The sequence below is a fragment of the Epinephelus fuscoguttatus genome, linkage group LG10, assembly GCF_011397635.1.
Source record: "Epinephelus fuscoguttatus linkage group LG10, E.fuscoguttatus.final_Chr_v1".
Taxonomy (NCBI): Eukaryota; Metazoa; Chordata; class Actinopteri; order Perciformes; family Serranidae; genus Epinephelus; species Epinephelus fuscoguttatus.
Genome location: NC_064761.1, coordinates 15476314 through 15502490, shown reverse-complemented (window position 1 = coordinate 15502490; position 26177 = coordinate 15476314). Strand labels below are relative to the sequence as shown.

At 41.0% G+C, this 26177-nt stretch overlaps 1 protein-coding gene across 4 annotated transcripts in view; it reads right to left on the bottom strand.

Annotated features, from left to right (window-relative positions):
* Positions 1-15355: 15355 nt before the first annotated feature.
* lrp8 (low density lipoprotein receptor-related protein 8, apolipoprotein e receptor) overlaps positions 15356-26177 on the bottom strand; it is a 232208-nt gene continuing 221386 nt past the window's right edge. Inside the window, exons 18-19 of one of the 4 annotated variants that reach the window (XM_049588392.1) lie at positions 24282-24472; positions 15356-22223 (exon numbers count right to left, since the gene is read on the bottom strand). In XM_049588392.1, the coding sequence (XP_049444349.1) occupies positions 22185-22223; positions 24282-24472 (230 nt within the window). In that variant the 3' untranslated portion in view covers positions 15356-22184. Of the gene's footprint in view, positions 24473-26177 lie in introns of all 4 variants that reach the window. The other 3 variants (XM_049588393.1, XM_049588390.1, XM_049588391.1) reach the window with 3 other exon arrangements.

The following is a 26177-nucleotide window of genomic DNA, read 5'->3' as shown; positions in this document are numbered from 1 at the left end:
AGGAGTCACTGCTTGAGGTTTTCTACCAGTATGGAGCTTTTTAATTGCACACACAACTGGAATTTGTGTCAGAGGTGCAGCAATGTTAGCGTTACAACTCATGCAGCAAATATATCAGGGCAACAGGTGTTTGGCCTCTCACTAAGATGATGATCTTGATGGCACATGGCAAGTGTTTCTGAATGAACATACAGTATGAGCATAATTGCTGCTTTAACACGTCAGTCCTCTCTAAAGCACTGAGTTCTTTATTTTCAGGTAGCCAGCATAATGGACAGTTAGGAGTGTGTCTCATTTAATAACCTTGATCATTATGCCATGTTAACTGCTTGGTTTCCTTGGGGACTACGTCTGAATGGAAACACCTGCTATCAATAGACTTGGTATCCTTCTTTATCAAGTATGTCTTTTGTTCTGGCAGTTGCCTGTGCATATTGAGGACTCAGTTTTGGCTGACTTTTTATCTTATTAATTAGAGTTGAGAAATTGCGCTGTGATTTGCTCAATTGAGTGTCACAGATTTACCAGATTTTAAAGTTACACTGGATAAAATGTTCATGTAAAAATACACCTGTTATCAGTCAAAGATGAAAGAGTGGGGCTCCTCTGTACAGAAGATTGTCTGTTTCTACTAATGACAAAAGTAGCTTTGTGCTCTTTTAAGAATCTGCTTCGTAGCTATGAAGGGGAATTGAGACAGAGATAGAAAACTTAAACCAACCACAGTTCACTCACTAACATGGTATAAAAACAGTAGCTCTTAGGCCCAATTAAGACCATATTAAAGTCTATGGAGCAGTTCAGTATGATTATTTTTGCAATGTTGAAATCTTGTAAACTCAAATTCTGTCTGTGTCTTTTATGTTCCTTTATCATCCATATCAAAGTGTGAACACACCAGATGCAGCTGTAAGACACTTGGTATAAAACACATATTGAGCCAGCAGCGTGGCACTGGACCAGCTCCTGTATACTACGGTAATTTAAGAATTAGAGCATGTCTCTACATTAAGTTTATTGCCATTACTATTCTTTATTAACACACTTCTCACACAAATAATATTTTACAATGATTTTAAAAAAAAAAAAAAACTTTATTGGAATGACTTGATTGATTAAAGCAGACCAGAAATTTGTTTTTTACAGGAAACAGATGGCGGTTAATCACAAACTGAGAGGAGGAGAGTGATTTGCTCTTAACTGAAGTGGATGATGTGTTAGAGCTGCTTTTGAGTTGTTCCGGCTGCAGTAATTATATACACACAATACACACTGGTGTGCATGTACATGCATAAACATGTGGATGCAGAAACACACACACATTGGAGGCAATTTTGTATTTCCCTTTGCACACTCTTAGTATTCCCATTCACGGAGGATTGTAGAAGAGAGGATAATGAGTAAAAATGATGTTGTTCTCTCCTCATCAACTGCTGTTTGGAAGCCAGGGGATTGTAAAGATGAAGGCTTAACAGGCAGGCTGCAAATCAGATCTGTGGTACTTCTGGGTCTGAACACCCTCACCTGTCCCAGCAGGTAGAACATTTAATTAAATTTATTTCTCACATACATATGCAAAAATAACAGCAGCAGCACAAAGGGGTAAAATATTTGTTTTGGTGCTTTTTGTGTAATTGCACCTTGCACGTTTATGTTCCTGTTGCTGGCTGCCTCTGTGTGCCACAGACACCATTTAGGAAAGGAATAAGCCCATCACAGGGAGTGAAGAGTGAGCCCATTACAGGCATCCACTTTACGTTGTGTATGGATGCCCTCAAACTCAACTCACACTGGGCTCCTGTGCCAGTCAATTACACTGATATACAGCATTCATATTTGTGTGATATACACCCGCACACATGCAAACACACACTCAGAGGCTGGCCTCTTATTCAAAATGTGAATAACAGTAATCCCCTCATCACACAAGTACTAAACACACACACACACACACACACATAGAAGAACAGGGAACATAGCAGGAGAGCGATATAGAATGAACACACACACATGCTCCTAAGTGTGCTCCTAATCTGAATTGCAGATGTTTTTTTGTGGCCTCCCTGTCTGCCAGCACCATGATGATGAGCCGTCCTCGTTAGCATGGAGACTTTTAGCCGTAATTATCTGGTAATGGCACTTAGCCCATCAACTCCTCCTCTAGTGTGTTCCATTGCAGGCACACACACACATATTAAGACACAAACACACATGCTGGCATGCAGACAGACACAATGCAGACAGACAGACACACACAGCTGGATGGAAATCCATGAATACAGACAAAGACAAGCACGCTCAGACAAACAGGCAAACATTAACAGCCACACACACACACACACACACACACACACACATACACAGCTAAACAGAAATCCATGGGCAGATAGACAGTGACAAACACAGACAGGCACACACACACACACAAACAAGCACACATACAGTGTGCCATATCCCTGCTCCTCTGTCTGCCCCCATGGCTAATCTGTGCAACTTATTATCCAGGAGATAATAGGAACTGTCATCCATGAGGCAGAGGAGGGAAGGAGGCAGAGAGGCAGAGGGGTGGCCGTGTGTTCACTGCATTTTTAAACAGAAAGAGACTTTATTGCAATAACTTTACGAGGCCAGATGTGGCAAATTAACCAATCTGGCTCCTTTCACAAAGTCGAAACATCTTATCGCTGCAAGAAAAAGGTGCCACGGTGGGAAAGGCGTTACAAAGGGAGAAGCTAAAAAGTGCTGATGGAGGTAAAATGAAATGGACCAAGAGAGAGACAGAAGGTGAGAGGGAGAATGTAGGAGGGATAAAATGTAGAGAAAGAGCTGATGCAAATGGAAAGAAGTGAAAGAGGTGGAGAGAGAGAGAGAGAGAGAGAGAGAGAGAGACTGAGTGTTAATTTGCTTTTAACAATCCCATTTTATTGCACTGGTTGTGAAACACTTCAATTGTTAATTCTGTGAAATTGTTCACACACAGGAGCGCCATAAACCCGCATCTCCTCCGCAAAGCTCTCAGAGGCAACACAAAGGCAGAGAGGAAGGTAATGAGAGAGGGGAAGAAATAATGAAAATAGGGGAAGAGAGTAGACAATAATGAAGAATGATTAAAAGGAATTACTACAGCAAACATAAGCACAGACTCTGCTTTATGTCACATTGCTTTGCAGGGAGTGCTGTGCCCTGAGAACAAAATGGAGGATTAATCTTTCTTGGTTGACAGAGCCAAGCAGATTGGCAGCCTGTTTGGGTTTCAGTGTGTTGCTGCACTCACAGTTTTAATGGCCATAACATTAGTGTAGTTGGGGCCTCCAGCCAGCAGGGGCAGCAGAGCATGAAACTGATGATATATGACATGGGTGTGTGGGCAGCTATGTCTTAATACCTTGATACCACACTAATTCAATGCAGCTTATTCAAATGTCACTTGCACAGTCAAGAGGCTAGCCCTGATTTTTAAGTGTGCCGTTGATGTACACGATATTGTTCCAGAGTGTATTGCACAAAAATAAATAATTAAACAGATAAAAAATGAAACCAAATCATGGATGGAGGTTAAACAGATGTATCACACACAAACAAATAGCCTGCATAATTGATGGGTAATCTGTTTACATCGATTGTGTTACAAAACAGCTGCCAGTTTACACATATATTAGCATTCATTTGAAGTCATGCTTCTGGCACATTTCAGAATTTTTAAGTTGAATATTTGGTGTCTTTTCAGTTGTATTTATATCTCCACCTTTCTTTGGATTTTCCATTGTCTGCCATTTCCGCTACTAGGACACTGTTGTTCTTTCGTAACTGGGGATAGCTAATAGCTAACAGGGGAAACAAAGTGCTATCCTCTTCCTGTTTTGGTTGCACAATGGTTGACGCACTTTCTTATAGCCTAAATTTCCTGGGAGATTTTACCCGTTGATACAGAATTACAAAGTGAAAGTGAGGCTCATAGGCAACCAATCTACACGTTACTTGTGTCATTATCCAATGTATCTTCATACAACAAACGTATGATATATTTATTTTTTATTAGCGCCCCTACTGGTTAGGTTAGTTTAGGTTTAGGAAAAAAATCATATTTGGGTGTCATCACGTGACGTGACATTACATACGTATTAATATAAAACAAAAAACTCTGTTTTGACTATTAGATTCATGGGGCATGAAAACCGATCTCATGGGTCAAAGTCCTGTGTGGGTCCAGATTTCTCCTTAGTCATTAGTTTAAGGTCCACACGGTTTAAAAAATTTGGCAGTACATTTGCGTTTGGCCATGTCATTGAGCTAGTTTGCTGATTCTTTCAAGTAGCTGTCCATTAGTCACGCAACAACGGGAAATGGCGCTTCAAGCCAAAAATTCTCTGTACTAAAAATGAAATGTGTTATTTAAAAGCTTGACACATTGGCGAACCACTTGTGGTCCATTCAGAATGGACCTGCAACCCACTTTTGGACTGCAAGCCACCACCAAGTGGGAACCACTGCTTTATATTACTATCTATCTATCTATCTATCTATCTATCTATCTATCTACTTTATGTTATTATTATGTTACCTGACTTCCTCCCATGTGCCCAATAGCCCGCAGCTCATAGGTCATGTGATCACAGCCCCCTGGCTCCCAGTTATATGGGCTATATAGTTAGTTATTTTACTGATACCTTTTTACCGCACCTAGTGTTCATGTCAACAACCACCACATAGCCCTTGGTGCTGTCCTGAGTTCTGGCCTGAATTTCTGAAAAGAGTGAATCAGATGGTGGTATATAGGCCCCACCAAACGTAACACTTGGATCACTCTGTTGCTGAAACTACATTTTCTCTTGAGCCGACCTATCTGTTACAGTGATGTCGTTATATGTGTCATGTTTAAACAGTACAACAATGCCTCTCTGACTACTATGGTTTATGGCTACAGCAGGTATGAATCCAGGGGCATGGGTCACATTAGCTCTTATGGTTTCTGTCAGCATCACTACATCATGGTCCCTCAGCCACTGTATCACATTTATGATTTCCAGTTTATTACTTAGCCCACTGATATCCACAACCCAAGTCTTATATGTTTGGACCCAGTTGCTGAACAGTGGCACAAACCTACAGACATCTCCCCATCTGTAGTTACAGTGTGCTTCTTGTAGTCCACTGGGATGGTACACTGAGTATTTACAGGAGCAGCCCTATCTGCATTTGCAAAATCAAACAGTCTCTTCCATTCCCTACAGAGTGCAGGGTGTAGATCCGTCTTTCCTTTGTAAACCTTTCTGTGCTCATCCTAAGTAGAGTCCATCAACTTTCTGGCATTTTGCAACACTCGGTTATGATATTAGTAATAACCAACAAAGGCTGAGGTGGTTTCCCAAGCCTCATAATTTTAGCGGGGACAACACCAGGAGCCTGTCTCTTTACTATGTCTTTAGCATCAGTTGCATCCTTTTCCCAGCTTTTCTCTCCTTTCTCTCTGCCACTATATCTAAAGATAAAGTTTCTCTCCCTGTCTTTGTTTCAAGTGCATGTTGCTGATGGGCTACAGCTGTCTTCACCAGGCTATACTGCTCTGTTGCAGTTGCCATTTGGGGTCTTTTACTTTCTGCACTTACTTCAGAAAGTTGTTGCTTGAAGATCTCATTTAGACCCCTGAGATCTTGAATTTCCTTCCTAAGAAACTCTTGTCTGGAATTAAGCTCTTGTATCTCCTCTAAGGCCTGCTTCAACACTGCAACACATTACTCTGCTCTGTCTTGGTGGACATTCAGCAAATCCAAGGCCTTTCCCAACTAAGAACTTAATCTATCTTTTGGCCATACATGGGGAATTCAGCACTTGTCAAACCTTCTCGTCATGTTGACATCTCGCTTAATTGTTCCAATAAAAAACAAAACAGAGTGCCAATCTTCCAAAATGGCCACGTGATAGATGATACCACAAAAGTGTTGTATAACATCGAGTTATCACTGCATGGCAAACTTTATGGCAGATATTTGATGGATTGGAGGACTGAAAAAAAAGTGCTGTCCGCCATCTTGGATCACCACCACCTACATATACATATTATAGTGCATTACTTTTTGAAAGTCTAAGTATAAATTGTGAATGACGCCAGCCTGCAATATTCTTTAGCCAAATCACTAGCATTTTTACTATACATTAGATTTAAATGATTGTGTTTCAACCCATTGCAATGTCATTAAACCTTTCCTACTCTCAAGAACAAATTGAAATGTGCACCTAAAACAGAACCGTTCTCTGGGGAGGAGAAGATGAGCACGCTGAGGTCAGCTGTGCTATGCAAAAATAATTTTCATAAGTAGAGTTGTCATGCCAGGCTCCCATAATATTTTATTCATTTTTAAGTGACAGGTGGAGAGTGGAGATTTTCTGAACTCAGCCACCTGGATGCCCCACTAAATCCAAATGTTAACTAATAGAGTCCGACATTAGCTCCATTTAGCAGAGAGGAGAGGAAAATAGTTGGAGGGAGAGGGAGAGGTTGTGGAGTGAGGCTGGATTGCCACCACAGTTTGAAAAGTGGATTTCTCACCAGTGCTGGAATTGGAACCAGCATAAGATGATTAGTTGAGTTTGGGAAGGTGTCCCTGAAAATTGATACAATAATGATGACATCAGGTGTAACAGGAGAAAATACCAACAGAGATCCTCTTGTTCAGTGCTGTGACAGTTTTTTTTTGTAGCCATATCTTCTAATTAGGGGCATCAAATCTTGTATTTACAGGAAGAACTGGGAAAACTCACAACTATTAAGGTGCCAGCTCACAGACTGACATTAATCAGGACACAACTGCAATCTACATTTTTTAGTCCATATTCTAGAAATAAGTGTTTTTAGCAAACTGCCTTCTTCAGAGTAACAGTCAACCACTGTCTCACTAACATAAATAGTGTCAAGGTCAGATGTGTCAAATCAGGGTTCTCAATGCAATCAGTCTGCACATAGAAATAGAGAGAGACCATTAACAGCTTCTGGAGCCTCCTGGTTCTTCATGTGGCCATGATAATGTTGCAGGCCCTTGTTAACATGATTTTTCTAAGGAGGACATGCTCCTGGATCAACATCCTACATTGCATTCCAGGACCAGCATTGCAATCAACGAATTACAGCCCTCTGACATCAACAGTGTGCTGCTCCTGTGCTTCTTTCAGAATTCCCTTGTGCTTCATCTAAGCTAAGCTAGTTTTACAAACTGAAGTTAGGGCAATAAAACAAAATTCTCTGGTAAGCTATTGCAGGGTTAGCATGCTAGCTTGCTAACTAGGTTGGCTATGCTAATGAGTAAACTTGCCAGTAGACAAGAATAAAGAGTAAGGATAATAGCATTTTTGGCTGCAAATTCCTGCAAATGATATTCTCTCCTTTTTTCCATGTTGATCCTGGATGGAGGTTTAGCCAGGACTATCATCATCATCATCATCATCATCACGCTGAATGTGGATAATTTGTTTATGTAGACATTAACATAGCAGTGATGGTTCTGGATCAACATTTTATTCAGGATCAACATTGCAATGATGTCCCTGGATCAAAAAAAATTACGCATGATGAGGGTGATGGTTCCAGATCAACAAACAAATTATCCGGGGTCAATATGGCAGTGATGGTCCTGGACCAACATGAGCAACTTTTGAATAGGTTATTAAAAATGAGGAAAAAAATGTGTCCTTCACCTGTCGTTGCAACTGTAAAATGACATGATCCGTACTCTTAATGTCAATGAAGAATATCTTAGCCTATTGGCAAACTTACTTGTTATTATACAACAGTTAGTTCCGGCCCTGCAATCTGATTGGTTGAGAGACAGTAAAACCATGATGATATTGGAGTACAACATCACGGTTATTTCACTGTGTATGTATCACTCCGCCTCACAGCTTATTGCAATCAATAATCAAATCAAAACTGACGGTTAGTGTCAGTTAGGTCAGCAGTTGCGTTGTAGGCTAATTAATTCATCCACTGTCAAACAGCCAAAAATATGGATTTATTTCCTAAAATAAGTTTTGAATTGAACTATGAATGGTCATCAGAGGAAGATGAGGGAGAGGAGAAGCTGAATCCATCTGAGCACACATCCAGGTTTGTCAGTGTTTCATCAGCGGAGCTCAATGACTTGGAGAAAAGCAACATACTGTCAGATCAGAAGGCAGAGTCGGCTGTGCCTGTGAAGCGACAGTCCACCATGCAGTCACCAGAGACTTATTTCACCGGCTGCACAATTAATGGAAACGTGCTGATAAATGTGTATAAAGAGTAAGTGCCTGGCGCACCATGTTTGCGTTACATAGCAACGGTGACAGCAGAGTCCTGAGGGAACTATTTTTGTTGGCGGAAGAAAAATAAAATGCTTAAATTATCTATTTTGTCCTCATTTTTCAACATTTCTTAATCAGCCTTGCTTATTTAACTGTTGAACTGTTGTATAAAAGCAATATCACACTCAAGCTCGTGATGTTGTACTGTGATATCGTCACGACTGTGATTGTCTTCGGCCTATGACCGAATCACAGCCGTGACGATATCACAATACAACATCACTCCCTCTCGTGTGATATTGCTTAAGTATAGCATACCTAGTTAGCAAGCTAACTCACTAACCCTGCTGTACGTTACAAGGTTTTGTTCAGTGTTAGAGGATTTTGTTCAATTGTATTAACTTCAATTTGGTAAACTAGCTTAGCTCTAAGGATGCACAAAGGAACTTTGAAAGAAGCACAGGGGCAGTACACTGAGGGCTCTGATTGGTTGATCACAATGTTGGTCCTGGAACATGATGTGGGATGTTGATCCAGGAGCATGTTTTACTTGGCAAAACCACATTGTGCTTCTTGACTATGAATGGCCACTCTGTGGACTCTGCTTCTAGTTGCAGTGGTTTGATTGCCCCAAGAACTCTGATTTGAAACACCTGTCCTTGACTCTACATCAGATGACAGCTGAATCTGTAATTATTTTTACTTCAAAATTTGGGATTACAGCTGTAGAAAACTGCTCCAAACACAACTATGGGACACACACAGAAAAATGCAAGATAAGATTTCAAAGGTGTAGCTTGAAATATGTCACATTTTGCTCAGACCTACAATACTGAGTACAACCCATAACACCATAGCCCTTTGATCCACCACGACTCCCTCAGTTATCATAAATCTTCAATAAAAACCCTTGACTTCTGTATTGCCCGGGAGATGACAGCGCAGGGCACCGGCAGGGTTGAATCTTCACTGAAGAGCAACAGCAACTCTGGAACAATGGGCAAGCCAAAGAGCACCCATATCCTCAGCCAACTCTCCCTGCTGCCTCATCCATCAAACCCTCAGTGAACTGTCAGTCCGCTCAGTTCTCCAGGGACTACACATGTCCTCCGTCTCCTGCTACATTTTTCCCTTGGTTACACTGTCAGTCTGTTCTAACCCCATTCTTCTGTTTCTCCTGCCCTTTACTGTAACTTGTCTGATGTTTTTCTCTGGAGCATATTGTGGACAAAGAGGAAATAAAAACTCAGGGTGCTGTTGAGGGTTGATCAAGGGAACACGCCAGAAGCTTTGTGGGATACACAGATGTCAAAATCACCCATGTGTCTCTGTGAAATCATGTGAACACTTCAGCATGTGTCTCTAAAAACTCAAATCTGGAATGACTTATTTCTGCTTCAAAGATAAAACTACCCAAGTAATCTTTCATGATGTGAAATGCCACACAGGTGCATTTCCCCTGAGTGAGTCAGGTGCTCTGCTGAAGGGACAGAAACGTATGCACTGGGAAAGCAGCACTTAAAAACAAAAATAACAAATCTCAATACTAGTTATCATTGACCCAAAATGTGTTCAGCAACTAGTTTGTAAAATTTGCTCCAAGCTGCAAAGGACTGTTCAGAATCATTGTTTATAGTACTGTATTTGCTGTGTTGGACAATGAAATAATACAATATATAAATGTACATATTGAGGTTTCTCACCTAGAATGGTTATTAAAAAAAGGTTACATCAACTTATGCTTACTTTTGTTTCATTCTGACTCCAATTATTCCATTTCTGGCTTATAACACTCACCAGTATACCTTGTGTGGTACACCATGGTGGCCTTTTTACTTTTCAAGTGTCTAAGGACAGAGGGGTGTTGTATGCTCCACAGACTGTAATACCATGTGAGAAAAGCTTGATTTGACTGAACTAAACTAGCTAGCAACAGCCAGAAAAATATTTTGCCATGTAGCAAAGCTGCAATCTGTTAACTTTAAGACCCATCTTCATCATGTAACATCAACACAATGTATGGCAGAAAGATAATCTATACATACATTTGCCATGTCTATCCGAATTGCTTGTTTTTCATTTTTACTTTGATAAAAAATGGTGAAGGGACTGCACATACATAACACCACTCTCCCCTAAAGTGGAATTAGACATGCTCTTTTCTTTAACTTAGAATTATGAAGTAAATGTGGATTGCACAAAGTAATGGCAAAAGAATGATGTCTTTGGGCTGCTGTGAAACTGAGCCTATTTAGGGCAACAAAAAAGTTTATCTTGGGTGTGTCAGTACAATGGACAATCAAGAGAGGATGGCAGAAGAAATACCCGCACACTAAGCAGCTGGGTCGGACAGCAACAGAATGGTTCACAGGCTGAGATCAATGCCAAAAAATGTCAGTTTTTTTTCAGAACATCCATACACAAAAGAAAAAAGTGCTCAAAGTGCAAAAAATAATAATAATGTAAAGTGGTAAAAAAAAAAGCAGCAAACATTTCAGTCCTTGACTATTATCATGATATGAGTGCTTCACAGAACACAGTCACAGACAGATTACAACCAGGCGTGATGAATCAGTCAGCTGGTACTAATTAGATGAGATCACCTCTGAGGAGCAGAGGCCTGACTACCATTTTTGTGGCTGTCCAGCTCAGTTGAATTGGTGTGCAGGTATTTCTTCTGCAATCCTTTATAGAATAATGAAACCATCCACATTTGGATTGGTTCCCTATAGTCTCGTCTTTACCCTGCAAGTCTGCCTGCCACCAGTTACAATCTCCTTGGAAAATGAAGTCTCAATTTTCGACACAAAGTGCATCAACTGTTGAGCAACCAAAACAGAAAGAGACAGAAAACTTTTGCTTTCCACGGTAGCAATCGGTATCTAACCATAGTTACCAAAGATTATCAGTGTAAGTTATCTGAAGTAACTCTCCTAAGTAGTGGATATGGTGGACAGTTGAACATCAACGTAACTGTGGTAGTTGCTAGGTTTTCAAGGGGGATGGAAAACAATCTGGTTGTCTTTGCACATTCAGAACCAACAATTATACCACTTGGAAACACTGGAGGCAATACATTCTCCCAACTTGACAATTATCAATGCTTCATCAGTGGCTGTTTACATCAAAGAATGACCCTCTAGGCACCACCCCAGTGTTGGGTTTTGGACGATCAGGAATGGTGTGTCAAATCCCACTTGTTACATGCATTGTGTCTTTTTAAAATAAACTTCTGTTTTCACTGGAAATACACAGTTTCTGTTTGTTAAATGAATACAGTCTCTTTTCAAAATAAACTTAATAATCTTGGTAAAAAACTTATTTTAGGTTAACTAAAATAAGTTTATAAGCAACATAAACACATGGTTAGGTTTAGCAAAAAAAAAAAAAAATCATTATTTGGCTTAAATTAAGTAGATCTGTTACTAATGAAATGTAATGACAGTTCACACGGAAATGAACAGTGGTCTCCAGAGAGAACGTCCGGAGTTTGTTCGTTTTTGAGATGGCACTTAGAAGATGCTACCTTGGCTTACAGTATTACAATAAAAATTATTTACTTGGGTTTTAAGTCAATCTAAAACTTACAATACGTGGTAATTGATGTACATAAATTATATCAAATCAAAACACAAAAACATTAAATGCTCTTAGTGCATTCCCTAAGCCTAACCCTAAACCTAAGAGACAATGAATACAAGAAAATTAAATGAGTGATTACGACAGCAAAAATGAAATACCATCAACTGTGGAGACAAGGAGTACGTTCATGAACCAGAGTATACAAAGGAAGATTTTTTGCTGAGGGAGACTCAACGTGCCGAAAAAGAGAGAGGGGAAACTTCTGTGGAAATTGGAGGCCAAGAAAGAGCACAAGCTAACTGTGTAAACAAACCCATGCTCACGGACCCAAAGAGTTACTGCTGCCATGAGTGGGCCTTGAACACAACATCACCTCCGGATCTTTCTGAATCTTAGGATGCCAGCACATCACACTTCACTGGTTATTTGGTAAGTCATTTAATTTAATTTGTAGGGTAGCCTAATCTTACCCGATGGTTCAGTCCAGCAGTGTTCTTCAGTAAGTGTCTCTGTGGCTTATTTGGTGGTGGTTTTACATAATCCTTCTGAGAGAACAATACATTGTCACTCTAGACTCAACACGTATCGTCGCTTTGTGATTGATTTACCACGTTGACATATGACATGCAAGGTACCCAGGTTTGTTGGCTGTTGATGTTCTGGGATGCAGTGTATAGGCTACTTCAGTCTGTTACATGTTTTGTGTGTTTTCAAAATACACTTCCTTTTACACAGGAAATGTACCATTTACATACAGTCTCTTTGAAAACATAATACGTCGGTACAAAACTGCATGTTGATGTTTTTTTCTTTCAACAACAAAGGCATGTGGTTACGTTTAGCCAACACACAGACATGGTTGGGTTCAGGCAACAAAAGCACGTGGTTAGATTTAGAAAAAAAGAACAGGGTTTGGCTTTACCTTCATAGGTGACGTGAACATCGGCCTCCAGGGAGAAAGTCAGTGGTCGTTGGACTCATCCACCTCCCTCACATCTGCGCTACCCGGACTTTGACCGCATTAACTTACATTATTGTCTTGCCATATTTCCCCCTGATGCCACCAGGTGCCGTTACACAATAATGGCGACAGCTGCAAATCATGCCAACATGTAAGGACAGCTTTTTTCATCTGTGTTTGATTATGGAAGTCACTGCCCAAACTTTGGAGTGAGACCGGGTTGGTGAAAAATGCTAACTGCAAAAGCTGAGTTGTCTCAGTCTTGCAGTTGGAGTGTTGATGTCTATTTTCAGTGCAACTAGTTGTTTTCATTTCTTCGTTTGAACCACCTGCAAAAACACAAGCAAGTGCCATTGTAGAAATCTTGAGTTAAATGAAGTTTTGATTCATGTTGATTGTGCAACAGCACTTTCTGACCCTAACTTATGATCTGCAGCTTAATTCAGCGCACGGTACAGTTGAGCATTTTTGCTTAAGAATATGATATGGTTGAGAAAATGTAGTGCCAGAGAAAGGGCTGTCTGAAAGCAAGGTAAAACTGTGAAAATATTCTTAATGAAGTGTCCACTCAGAGTGATATTGGTTTTTAGGTAGGCTTTTTCTTTAAGTGGCTAAAAGACCTTTTGCTGAATAGCTCCATTCAAAGATATGCAGTTCTTCTCAGGCAGTAGTCCTGTCTGCTTCTCCAAACAGGCAGCATGCTGATTGTCATCTGTATTTATTACACTGATATCACACTAACTACTTCATACAGCCCCATATCAAAAAAATCCTAGCTATCGCTTTAACACAACCATCTTCTATTCAGGTCCAGTACAGGATGTAGGAATTTAGAAAGCTTCTCATCCTTGCCTCAAACTATTTCCAGTGGCCACTAATGGTATTGCAGCAAAAAAATCCCCTGCAGCCCAAAAAGCATTTTCCCTATAGGCCATCACAATGGAAAGTTTATGCTCCAAGCAGGAACTTGTGGGCGGGGTCAGCAGGAGAACACTTCTCCACATATGCAGTGGTGCAAAAGTAAACTCAGAAGCTATAAAACTTTTTTGGCATATGCACCAGGTGAGCAACTTAATTGGAATGAATAGGTGCCATCTTGGGATCTGGTATCTCATTATTATTAAAATCTATACTGAACTTGCATGATGTGGTCAAACACAAGAAGGCAACATCAAGATATAACACAGAGAGACAAATAGTTTGGACAGTTTTTATAAATTTAATATATCAATATATAGAGATATTTATCAACAGCTTGATTTCATAGAAACGTGAGTGAGACCATTTTGGCATACAGTACAGATATTCCATGTAAGTACAGAAGTTGCTAAGTTTTTAACTCCCCCCACCCCGTCCCTCACCAACCCGCCAGTCAACCCCGCCCCCCCCTCGCCCTCCCGCAGACACGTAACACAGAAAAACAGAAAGAGTAAAAGTATACAGGAGCACAAAACAAGGCACCAATAAATTAAAATGATAACCCCTCTTTTTTTAAAAAACACACAACAATAAAATCTATTCAACAGAATTAAATACAGTATGAACACTAAAAATCTGCAATGCTGTTAAAAAGCAAAATAAAACAACAACAACAAACAAATGGAACAGACAGGAGAAAAAGTAAAATAAAAACACTTTGGCAGATTATTAATTTTTAGTTACAATCAAGTAGTAAATAAATCCAGTGCTCTTGTGTACAAATAAATTCATATATAGTCTACACTCCTTTTTACCCCAGAGGTTTATGTACATCTTTTTTTACAGATACATTTAAAACATTATCAAAAAGTTTTTGCTGTATGAAAACGTATTTACAAGTCATGATTCAAAACCATTGGACTGTACCATTGAACCCCCCCATCCCCTTTTATTTCTTCCCCTCCTAAGAACGTTATCTCTTTACACAGTGCAGAAGGCTTCTTGAAAAGTTTTGTGCAACAAACAGCGTAAAAAAAATGCCTGTCGTATGGCTGTGGAATGGACAGAGCCCCGGGTGGTTTTTGAGATTTCCTTGCAGGCAATGACACATCAGCAACATTTCGATATAATGCAGGTAGACAGTTTTGTAAAAATGGGAGCCAATAGTTTCTGGAATTTGCGGCCATTTTCTCCCACCTCAGTCACTGTTGAAGGAAGATGTCTAAATCTGTGACGGTGCTGTTATCAGAAATGTTGCCCGTGTATATCGTCATCCCAACCGATAAAGAGATTTACACACACAGATTTCACAACTTCCCCACTGCTGTTTTGTCCCTGCCCCCACAACCTTTATTTTACACTGACTGGTAGAAAAATGTAGGTGACCAAACACTGCCCTTCAAGTAATCAAACACCAAGAAGATCAAATATGAAACTGAGCATGGTTTGGCAAGGAGAGAGAGCAACAACTACAACTCACAGACTAATAAAACACATGATAATAAGAGGAACCAGTTGAAGGAAAGTCACTGGGTCAACATGAACTAATTGCCATTTAAGTAGAGTCAGTGAGGGCTCTTTCCACAGTCCAAAACTGTAGCTGGAGGGTGAGGGGGGGGGAGGGGGCTGCTTCTCCTGGCTGAGCGTGCTTTAACACCACTTTGCTGGTTCACAATCTGAAGGGTTTTTTCCTTGTTATTTTGAGGATTCCAGGTCATTTCCTTCCGGTGTTGTTTTTCAGTGTGTGCGTCTGTCTACCCAAAGACTGATAGCCCTTGCCAAAAGGAAAGATGTCGATGGCTAAGATGAAGATGGGAGGGCAAGAGGGTTGAGAGTGCACAGGGACAACAATGCTGACTTTGCTCATTAAATTAAAACAGTAGTATAACAAGCACGAAAAAAGTTGAAGCCTCACATCTGGCGTTACTTTAGATACACTGCATGAGGAAGTGAAGTGGTGGAGAGATGTGAGTGATGTTAGAAAGCAGTCAAATGAAATCTGGTTAAAAGGAGCGTGGGTCGGATTCTCTGCTCAGAAAAGACGAGAGCAACCAATTAGAAGAGCGCAGAGAGGAAGAGAGGGACATGCGATTGGACAGTTAAAAACAGGGAGCACAAATCAGGAACACTGTAATTACGGCATAAAATTAGATTGGATTATGGGTTATCACAGCTGTTAGTATTAGCTGTGATGAGCTAATAATGTCGTATCGTTACTATAAAATAAACCAGATGCAACCTTGTCACAGATGGTTTGACATAATTTAGTTGTGACAGTAACCTGCCTAATATACATAAGAAAAATCCTCCACTTTGTGAATCTATAAAGTAAATCTACAGATGAATACACCTACACAACATGGGAATTTTTTTTGAGCAGGGTGTGTATAGATCATAGACTGTACATAAAGATGAACAACAGGTTTCCATTTCCTCCCACTGTGCAAAAATGAAGACATAATATCCCACATATGGGCGCTGCCATCTTTGTCATTTGGAGCCAGAGTCTGAGATTGAGCATCCGAAAATGGAGCTATGGTATTTAGTTCCTGCCCATACACCCATCCGCCCCAGTCAGGAGCACACTCATTGTCACACACAGCTGTCAATCATGACGTCACATCCCTTTTTATAGCATCAAATAACAAATTAAACCAAACTTAGCAAAAGGAGGAACATTAAAAATACATCACTGTGATAAGAACTACCTAAAATAATGATGCACGATATTGGATTTCTTTTGCCGATGTCTGATATGCCAATATATAACAACTGATTTGACCGATAACCAATACTGATATTGGTATCGATCTATCTACTTTTCCCCTTCCCAATTTTAGTGATCAACAAGTCACTTCTGTAGTGGAATTAACATCATATTATGCATGCATACTCGTATCGTGATGCCGCACCAGCAGATGGGGACAGAAATACAATACTTTTCAATGCAGGTAAATTTAATTTCATTTCTTTGTGCAAAATAAGAAAGAGCATGTTGGCTGATTCTGGTGGCTCATTTTAAAGCCAATATTGGTTGATACCAATGATGTGCCAATATTATTGTGCATCCCTCACCTAAAAAGAAAGAAACCATCCTCAGGAGTTTTTATTATTGAGGATCGAGATGTTTTGACTTCATTTTTAGGGAGCTGTCATGTCATCCATCTTTATACACAGTCATGGGTTTATATCTAGAGCCAGGATTGTGTTGCACCAGCTGTTTGTACATCCATCGCAACATTTGTGTAAAGGTCCTCATGGTAACAATCAGTTACTGTAGTTTCAAACTGGATTTATTAAATTGGGTTTATCCGTGAAAATTTGACGAATGTCTTGAGCTAGTAAAGACAAGTAATTTGCAAGTCAATTGCAAATAAATATCTGATGTATCCAAGCAAAAGCATTCAACTACTCAAACTGAGGTGATGTATTAAGCTTAACCACCAGTCTTTGTTGTATTCATATATGCAGAAATAAAGAAATGTGTGTTTTAGAGTAAGTAGTATTGATTCAGGTCTCAACTTGGCAAAGTTTGAACTTACAAACTGCCGGTGCAATCAGCTCCAGATCCAAAGATTAAGAACTTATTACATTTAAAAGGGTGTATCTGAAATTTAAGACTGATGCATATAATAGTACATCAAGCAACGTTTTTTGGATTGAGCGTTAGGTAACTGCGTGCTGGATATTATGCAACCCTTCATCAAGTACTAAAGGAAATATATGTACATAAACATACACAAAGTTAACTGTTCTTCGGCATTAGGGAGTAAGAAAATGTTGACAGATTTGAGTTGTGTTTTGTGATACTGTATTGATTCTCAAAAACTCTGTGTCGATTTGAATCTTTCCTGGCAATGGATAGCAGCGTTGAAATCTACCTTCAGCCATCTGATGCATCCGCTCCAACTTACCTATCGCTAGCATAAACGCAAAGAACACGGGCCTATGAAACAGGCAGTCATAAAGGTTGTACCGCTAGCTCCTAAAATTAGATAAAAAAACAAATCGCAATATATCGCCTTGCTTACAGTATCACAATATATTCAGTCGTAACCCCTGTATCTTAAAGCATATTGTATTGCCTGATTCTTGTCAATACACAGCTCTATTCAGTGTGAGGAGAAGTGCTCAACTTGATACTTTTGACTGCAGTTGCTTGTTTATGTAGCTAAATGATATTACATCTATGATTTCACTTCCATTAAGTCACTGATTAGCTCCTGAATGGACACCATACTGTCAAAGCATGTCCTCTCCTACCACTACAATTACTACTGGCTATATGATGAATGACAAAAGTCCCTCTCTGGACTTTCCCAGCGTCCTTTAGAGGAGACGGCTGCTCTCAAGGTGGCCAACGATGTGGACCAGCCAATCTGTCTTCGCACTGTAGCAATAATAACTTTTCTACCATGCCACGCTCAGTCACCTCAATAAATAAGCAATTTATTCTCCTAACTGCGAACCCTCTGTATGGAACTCCATTAGACCTGCAGCAAACATGGACCTGAAGGGAAAGTATGTGGAGTGCAGAGCTGGATCAGCCCAGGGTTCAATCCAGCAGCAGGTTTGTGATTTATTTAAGCTTAAATTCACAAAGATATCTGACCTGTTTCATCTTCCTTGGTATCTTACATCATCTTCAACTTTCCTTTAGGACTTAGATATTGGATTTTATTAAACATTTGAAGTTGTGAGCATTCATGACAAAATTCCCACGGCCGTCATACTCTGGAAATATTAGAAAATTATCACTGTTTATACCAAAATGCAGTTGTGTCAATTTAACTGTTGGCTATATGTCAATTCAATATTCTGCCATAAAACAAACACAGAATGACGCTACCAAGCCAGGCATGGATCACGCTGAGTTGAGTCACAGTCTTCCTCACAGTGTCATGCATTTTATTTCGCTTCACTAAGGTTAAGATGAAGGGAGATGGTCTCCCCCTTGTGCTCAATCCTCCTTCATTAGATAGACGCAGGGGAGTGCAGTGCTGGAGAGGACTATAATTTACCTGTCTAGCATGCCACTTGTCACATACAGAACATACAAATCCCCCACTGTGCATCGTAAACCGAGCGGAGAGAGTGCCATCCTTCCGAGGGAGGTGAGTGGGAATGAGTGTCAGAAAAGTGCGACACAACATCAGCAGAAATCCGGCACAATAAATGGCCCGCTATTCATCTTCCGAGCACAAACCTGTTCGCTTACGGTTTAGTCTGAGTCCTGGCAGTCATTTCCTGCCTACCTTTGTCTCTGTCTGTTCCTCTCTTCCCCCCCTGTGGTTACCCGAGCATCCACACTGAGCAAACATTTCCAGGAAACAGTCAGAACTATGAAAAATAACTACCATTAATCAACTGTTTGCTTGTATGCACATACTGTCTGTATCGTATAAGATGAATACATATGCTGTTTCTGTACTGAGCCTACATTGGAAGACTTTTAATGTTTGCATTCTATACTTGTTTTTGCTTGTAATAAAAAAAGACTACGGATGCGACAGACAAAATCATCTCGTGGCTCAGCTCAGCTGCACAACATTGTTCAAATTTATTATTCTAAGAATGGAAGACTAGTGTTGTAGGTAGAATTCGGACAATGTAAAACACCTCCATACATTGTATAATTCATTATAAGTGTGCTTAACAACTAGAAGATGCCCTTTATTGAGACCAAGTGAAGTCCAGAGTAGGAAAGTTGTTATTCTTTAACTACTTGTAACAGCGATCGTTTAACTTGTCAGAGCGGCCTATAGTAATTCACTATTAAAACACATTATAAGCAATTATCGTGATAGTCACTGAGCATGATTTCCATCTGATTTGATGGACTGGAAGCATGTCTGCGGCAAGCCAATGGAAGATCAGCTCTTTACGCTGGTTTACACGCTGCCTCTCTATCCAGCTTTCAAATCAAATCAGCGCCCGGCTCAGTCAGCCTCGACGTATTACTCATCTGCTCACACAAAACAGGGCCACTAACAACCACGCTCAACAGTCAGTGATAGTGGAAAGTGATTCCTTCCAAATGTGGGCTCTTTTTCTGCAGCTTCTAATCCAGAAAATACACAGCCACATTGTTAAAAAAAGGCGGGGATGAAAGACTGAGAAAGACTAAGCAGCGCTGTGAAGCCACTGAAACACAGGGATTCATGTGAAGTTATGAAACCATGTTATGTTGAACCAAAGGAAAAGTGATGTTTTGGGAGCTATAGTATAGCTATAAGAGAAATGTAGTGTTATAGACTTTTGGAGCCAAAACTACAGCAAAAATGCGTACCTTGAAGTTGTCTATTGCTAATAAAATTTGCATCGATAGATCAATTTAAAGGCATACTATGCAGGATTCAAACTTGGCCCCTCCTCCTCAGCTCAACAAGACTGAGAGAGAGCGCTGGTCATGAAACCCACAGAGTGAATAAAGAGAAGGAGCGGCGTACACGAAAACAAAGCAGTGAATCAGAGAAATAAAACACTATTTTCTGATTGTTTCACAGCGCTTATGTTCTAAAGCAGAAATAATTACACCCACACCTTCGCACAACCCTGCAGGAAGGCGCCGCGTTGCCAGACTGTGGGAATTCTGCTGAAGCGCATGCTTGTGTGTGTGGCAAAATCTTGCCCTCGATCAAACAGACTCACAGACCTGCAGGTGACATCCACAGAGTGGAGAAGAGAGACGGCTGGTTGCTACGTTTTTATAGAGTCCTGACCTTGCGCCGCTATTGGCTGGGGGCTACACACCACTACCCAAAGGTTGACACCCAGAAACATCCCGAGCAAATTAATATAGGAAGTAAATACGGAAATACAGGCAGAGTGCAGGAACAGGCACTGCTAGTGGGTCACAAGTGATGATTGAGAGGGATTACTTTTATGTGCATCTGTGTGTGTGTATATATATATATATATATACACATGTACTCTTTTTTTAAGGAAAATCCTGTGTAGTATGCCTTTAATCAGTAAAACAAAATATACACCCTATTTTCCTAGCCTTACTCCGTGTCAGGATATGTTTACAGAAGCTGCAACATATTGACGTTTTCTTCCCTATTATATTATTTGTTCTACTTCACAAGCCTTACATGAAGTTGCAAATGGATCTTCATTTTCATACTGTCATAATCAAAGCCTCTCTCATACCCTAGAAGACCTTGCTTTCTAATGCTTCAATTCCTAGGACACCATTTCCTCATGATTTCAATACAGCACATGCAACTATGCAATTAAATGTATTTAGATTCAGAGAACATACAAAATGTCCTGTCTTTTTTGAATTACTACCCGAATGATGAGAAGATTTTTGTGTTTGGGTTGAGAGTCTTAGAACTCAGAAACTCAAAGCACCATTTTCACATGTCAAAACAGTCACAGGAAGGTGTTTTGTGACAGTCTGCTGTCTAGAAATTAAGGTTTACCTCTAAAATATCAATGACAGCAGACACAAACACAAACAAAAAGTCAGAAACAGGTGTGAGTCCTAACACCCACAGCGAATGAACAAACAATCCCAAGTTCATTATCGACTGTACGCATACCTCTAATACCAGGAGAGAGGATTACCCATAATCCTTTGCCTTTTCTGCCCTGCTGCTTTCTGCCCTGAGGCACTACCCTCTGGTGGCACAAATCCTCCCATTCCCCTCAAAAAAAAAAAAAAAAAAAGCCCCCTCCCTAACTCTTTCACCCCGAAATCACCTCCAAACATGCACACAACCCCATCATTTTTTCTGTCTCCTTTCCCCTTGGCTATATTTAGCTTTGCCTGCCTACATACAATATGTCAAGGGGCGAAGGGTGTGAAAAAGGATGACATTCCCCTCTTTTAAAATCTGTTATGTCAACTCAAGATGCAAAGGGAGCTATGAAGAAAAATCACGTCCTTGCCTGCTACTGTACGTCCTTGCCAACTTGAAGCGGTCTGACTGTAGCACTGTGCGCTGAGAGATGCTGATCACATATTTACAACAGCAAAGAAACATACAAATAAATAAAATGAGGAATTAAAAACAATGCATGCTGGCTTTTTCCCCTCTGTACGGTGGCTTCTATTTACAATGTGCACTGAGACAGCCAAATGAGGTTAGTTTGAACAAAATCATCAAGCAGCATTTTTACACACCACTACAGCTAACAAGAGGCAGAGAGAGGAGAGGAGTGGAGCAGAGGCTGCTAATGAACTAGCACTAAGGGAAGTAGTAGTGGCTAGTAGTGGTAGTAATGTTACTCCAGTGGAGAAAGTAGGAGAGGGAGGTAGGGGGGATTTACAAGATGTACATGTCATCCCTGCTCCTCAAAAAGGGGAGGCAAAATGAGGACTCCTTCTCTTTCTCCTCTGCGTTGTACTGGCCTCATTGTAGTGGTGTAGAGGCTGTGGTGAGAGGAGGGGCCAGGATGGGATTGGGGAGTGGGGGGTGCAGGCTGCATCACCCCCCCCTCAGGGATAGCCATCATCCTCCAGACTGAGTGCCACGCGCTGCAAACAGCAGATAAAAAGACTGTTACCACAAGTAGGATGGTGTAGGGGAGAGAAAGAGAAGTGAGATGCACATAAAGAAAACAGAGCGGCGTGATGGACCGAGAATGAGGAAAGAAATCAAAGAGAGATCCAAGTCTAGATGGCACCCAGGAAAGAAATGGCAGCTTCGTATAGCATCCATTCTCCTGCTCCTTCCTCACTTCTCTCTCCTCTCCTCTCCCCGACCTTCCCCTTCTCTCCTTTCCAATCCCCCCCCTTGTTCATTCCCTCCTTCTCTGGCTGCTCCTATGCGAGGAATGCAGGATGCTTGCCTACGGCTGAAAATGTCTGGCCCACATAATGCCAACCTGATTTCTCTGGCTGTCTGAGTTGCCACACTGCCACAAAAGGAAAGGAAAAGAGAGGAGGGGGAAAAAAAAAGAGGACAGGAGAGGAAGAAAACAAGTAAAAAAATTTAAAAGACAATAAAAGAGATTTGTGCAGATGTAAATAACAAAACTGGGAGAGTATAGTTCCCTCTCTGCAGCCCTTCACTGAGGGTGGTTGTTAATTCGACCTTGAATCTTAATATGACTCTGTCGTGCACCTGTTTCCTGACTGTGTGTGTGTGTGTGTGTGTGCGTGTGTGAGAGAGTGTGTATCTCCAGCCTGTCATCGTGCCAATGATACCCAGAATTCTTTGCCTCCTTTCTCTCTGGAGCAACACAAAGAAATCTGTGTTACCATGCCAACCGATCAAAGCGCTAGACTCCCACCCCCCTGTAATCCTTTTTGGCCGCCCTTCCCTGCTCGCTTTCCGATAGCTAAAATGACAAATATATTCAATAAATGTCAGAAGTGTCTTGTATGTTTAAGTGCAGTTTGAGCAAATCACAGCTGGCATTGTTTCAGGAGTTTCCATAAGTGATTCGCAAAAAATGCACCTGCATCAACGGGAAATCAACAGGGTAGTCTGCAACTTGTGAAATGTGGAGAATCATGGTTTCTGCAACTGCACTCCAGACAAATAAGAGGTCAATTCTTTTGGACTGTCCTTGTTTCTGATTTGTACTCCCCTTTTTATCCTTCTCGTCTTATTTACACCCTAACACAAAAATAAAATTGACATAAGAGCAATGCCATGATGTTGCTATCCACTCTAAAAATCCAATTTATTTGTAGACCGGTCTGGTCCTGTGCTCTGCCGTCTTTTCAGTCAAATGTCTGACCATAAAGCGAGTCTTCTTTCTCCTCAAAGGCATCTCAACACTAAAATCATTTTTGTTCTACCAAGAAATCGAAGCCACTGCAGATGCCCCCCATCATGCATCTCTCTTTCATATCATCTGCACTGCCTCGAGACAGCAGTAATTATTTAAGCCTCAGTGCCCCTCTAATGTCTGGATAACCCTTTATTATTTGTAGCAGCAAAGTTAACAAAGACAACATCAACAAAGTTCCTCTCTGACAAGGATGCTACCTGATGGCACATTTTCTGTCGTGTCCATGTTGAGAAAATTTAAACTTTTGCATCTGCTGCTTCTGTAAACAAAGATGATATGCGTCTGTGTAAGGAGACTGATAAGAAAACGGGCGCCTCGTGAGAAACACGTCTCGCCCAGTAACGGAACAAACACGTCAATCACTAGAAAAACGAACACAACGTACAAGGGATGACAGGTTGGCGACAAGAATGTGATGGTGATAAACATGTGTACTGTATGATTATGGTCATGAAGGTGACATAAATGTGATGTACTTGGGATGGGCGCATGTGTGTGTATGATTGGTGTTTTCAGTGATTACTGCAAAAATGATGTGTGAGAGTTTGGGCATGTGTGTGTGCAAGCCTGTTCTTTCTTTCCTCCAGGCCTACATGTACAACAAACGGGCTTTTTCCAAACCCCTGCCCATCCTCCCATATCCCAAATATTCCAAACTCCTTCTTTTCCTCTGCAGCTTCTCTCATTTGCTGCTGGAAAGCATCGGTGCCCCTGAGTACCAGTGAGAGTTGCTGTCTGTGACGCCGCCCCCTAGAGGAAGCGCTATGAAGGGCTGACTGTGGCTGCCACTCACTGCTGGGTACACGTGACCGATGGACTCGCTGTGTCGCCCGATGTGGATTTCGTCGTCGTCGTCCTCCGTGGTTTTGCGGTAAACAGGGTTGTCGAAGTTCATGCTCTTGGTGTTCTTGCGCCGCCAGTTGCGCCAAACCAGGTATCCGCCGGTGCAGAGCAATCCGATGACCACTGTGGCAAGGATAGGGACTGCATGTGTTTAACACACACACAACAACAACACACGGCGGGAGCGTTAACACAGCCCAGGGGACACAGAGCGGCGCTTTAAGCACTCACACGCACAAACACGCCTCACACACTTTCTTTCATGTACTGAGGGCTCATTGTTTTCTGTCTTTAATTTTTCAAAATTGTATATAATTTAATGCACACCTGTCAGTAAGGTTTGTAGGGGAATTAAATCAAGAGGAAAAGTCGTCCTGTTTGGAGAAGCAGGCAGCAGAACTGCCACAGTGGCCAACAAATGTATTGCTGTTGATGGGGGGTTAGCAGCAAAACATGTTTTAGCATCCTAAAAAAAGGTCTGCATCAGTTTAAGTGTATTTAGAGTATTTTCACCACATTTCCCTGCCATCAGACAGCGATTTCCAATGGAGAGCAGAAGCTGTTGTATCAGAGTCCTCAAAGCCAGACTCCATCTACATCACTGCCATTATCATTTAGGTAGTTTGTGTCTTGTGTGATTTTGTTGGTTAGTTCAGATTCACCAGAGTCACACAATGACACAAACTAGGGGTGCTTTCACACTTGCCCTGTTTGGTTCAGTTCAGTCTAACTCAAGTTTGTTTGTCCCCCAAGTGGGGTTCATTTGGGCAGGTGTGAACACAGCAATCACACTTGGGTACACAACAAAACAACAGGACCGAGACCTTCTTGAAGAGGTGGTCTTGGTCCGGTTCCAAACGAACTCTGGTGCAGTTTGTTTGTAGTGAGAACGTGTTCCGTCCTCGATACGGACCAAGATGAGTCGCATTACGCATTGTTTGGGTTAAACAAGAGCATGTCACAGTTCTGGAGGACTGGTAATGTGCACCTCCTCCTGTACTGCCTTAGTATGCACATTCAGCACATATAATGCATCAAAACTGTTTTCTAGTTGGAGCTGAGCCTCGTTTTCAAACTGTATGGTTTGACTAAAGTGAACAATGACAGCAATATAGTCCACAATGACCAGTGCTTAAATCAACCCTATCATTGTCCCTCCACTGTGACGTTAGAAAGTGTTGCATTTCTCTTGCAACTGTACTCTTCTTCAATGTTTTGTTTACTTCCCAGATTTTTCCCGCATGGAAATTCTGACCAATCAAGAGCAGTTTTCTTGTGCAAGGCATTTTATCTGGTCCACTTGTAAATGCTGCTGTGAGAGCACGAACCAACTCTAGGCAATTATACAACTTTGTAACGAAAATAGTCCCTGATTCAGACCAAAGCCAAAACAACTCTAGGTCTGAAAGCACCCTGAGTAACTGCTCGAGGCAGCAGTAATCCAGCAGCTCCCTTGTTGGGCAAGCTACAACTACTGTTTTTGTCAATAAACAGTGTTTTTGGTATTGATTTTTTTGGGGGGTGGGACTTTTTTTTAAGGGGCTAAAATTTGTTTTGTTGCTGCCCCCATCTACAGCAATACTTTACTGCTACTCCTACCTGCTTCTCCAAACTGGACACATACCGATGACCATCTTCTGTAGGTAATACGCTGACTACGGATAAGAACCTCATACAAACCAACCTCAAAAAATCCAAACTACCCCTTTAAGCCCTCAAATGTACTTGAAAAGCTTGCTTGTGGTTCTTCTGACTCTTTATTATGCAAAGAGTATGCTCATCTGTGTTCACTGCGAGAGAACTTTATTTACTGTAGCTAAACTGCAGTGATCAGCGTCTTCTTGCA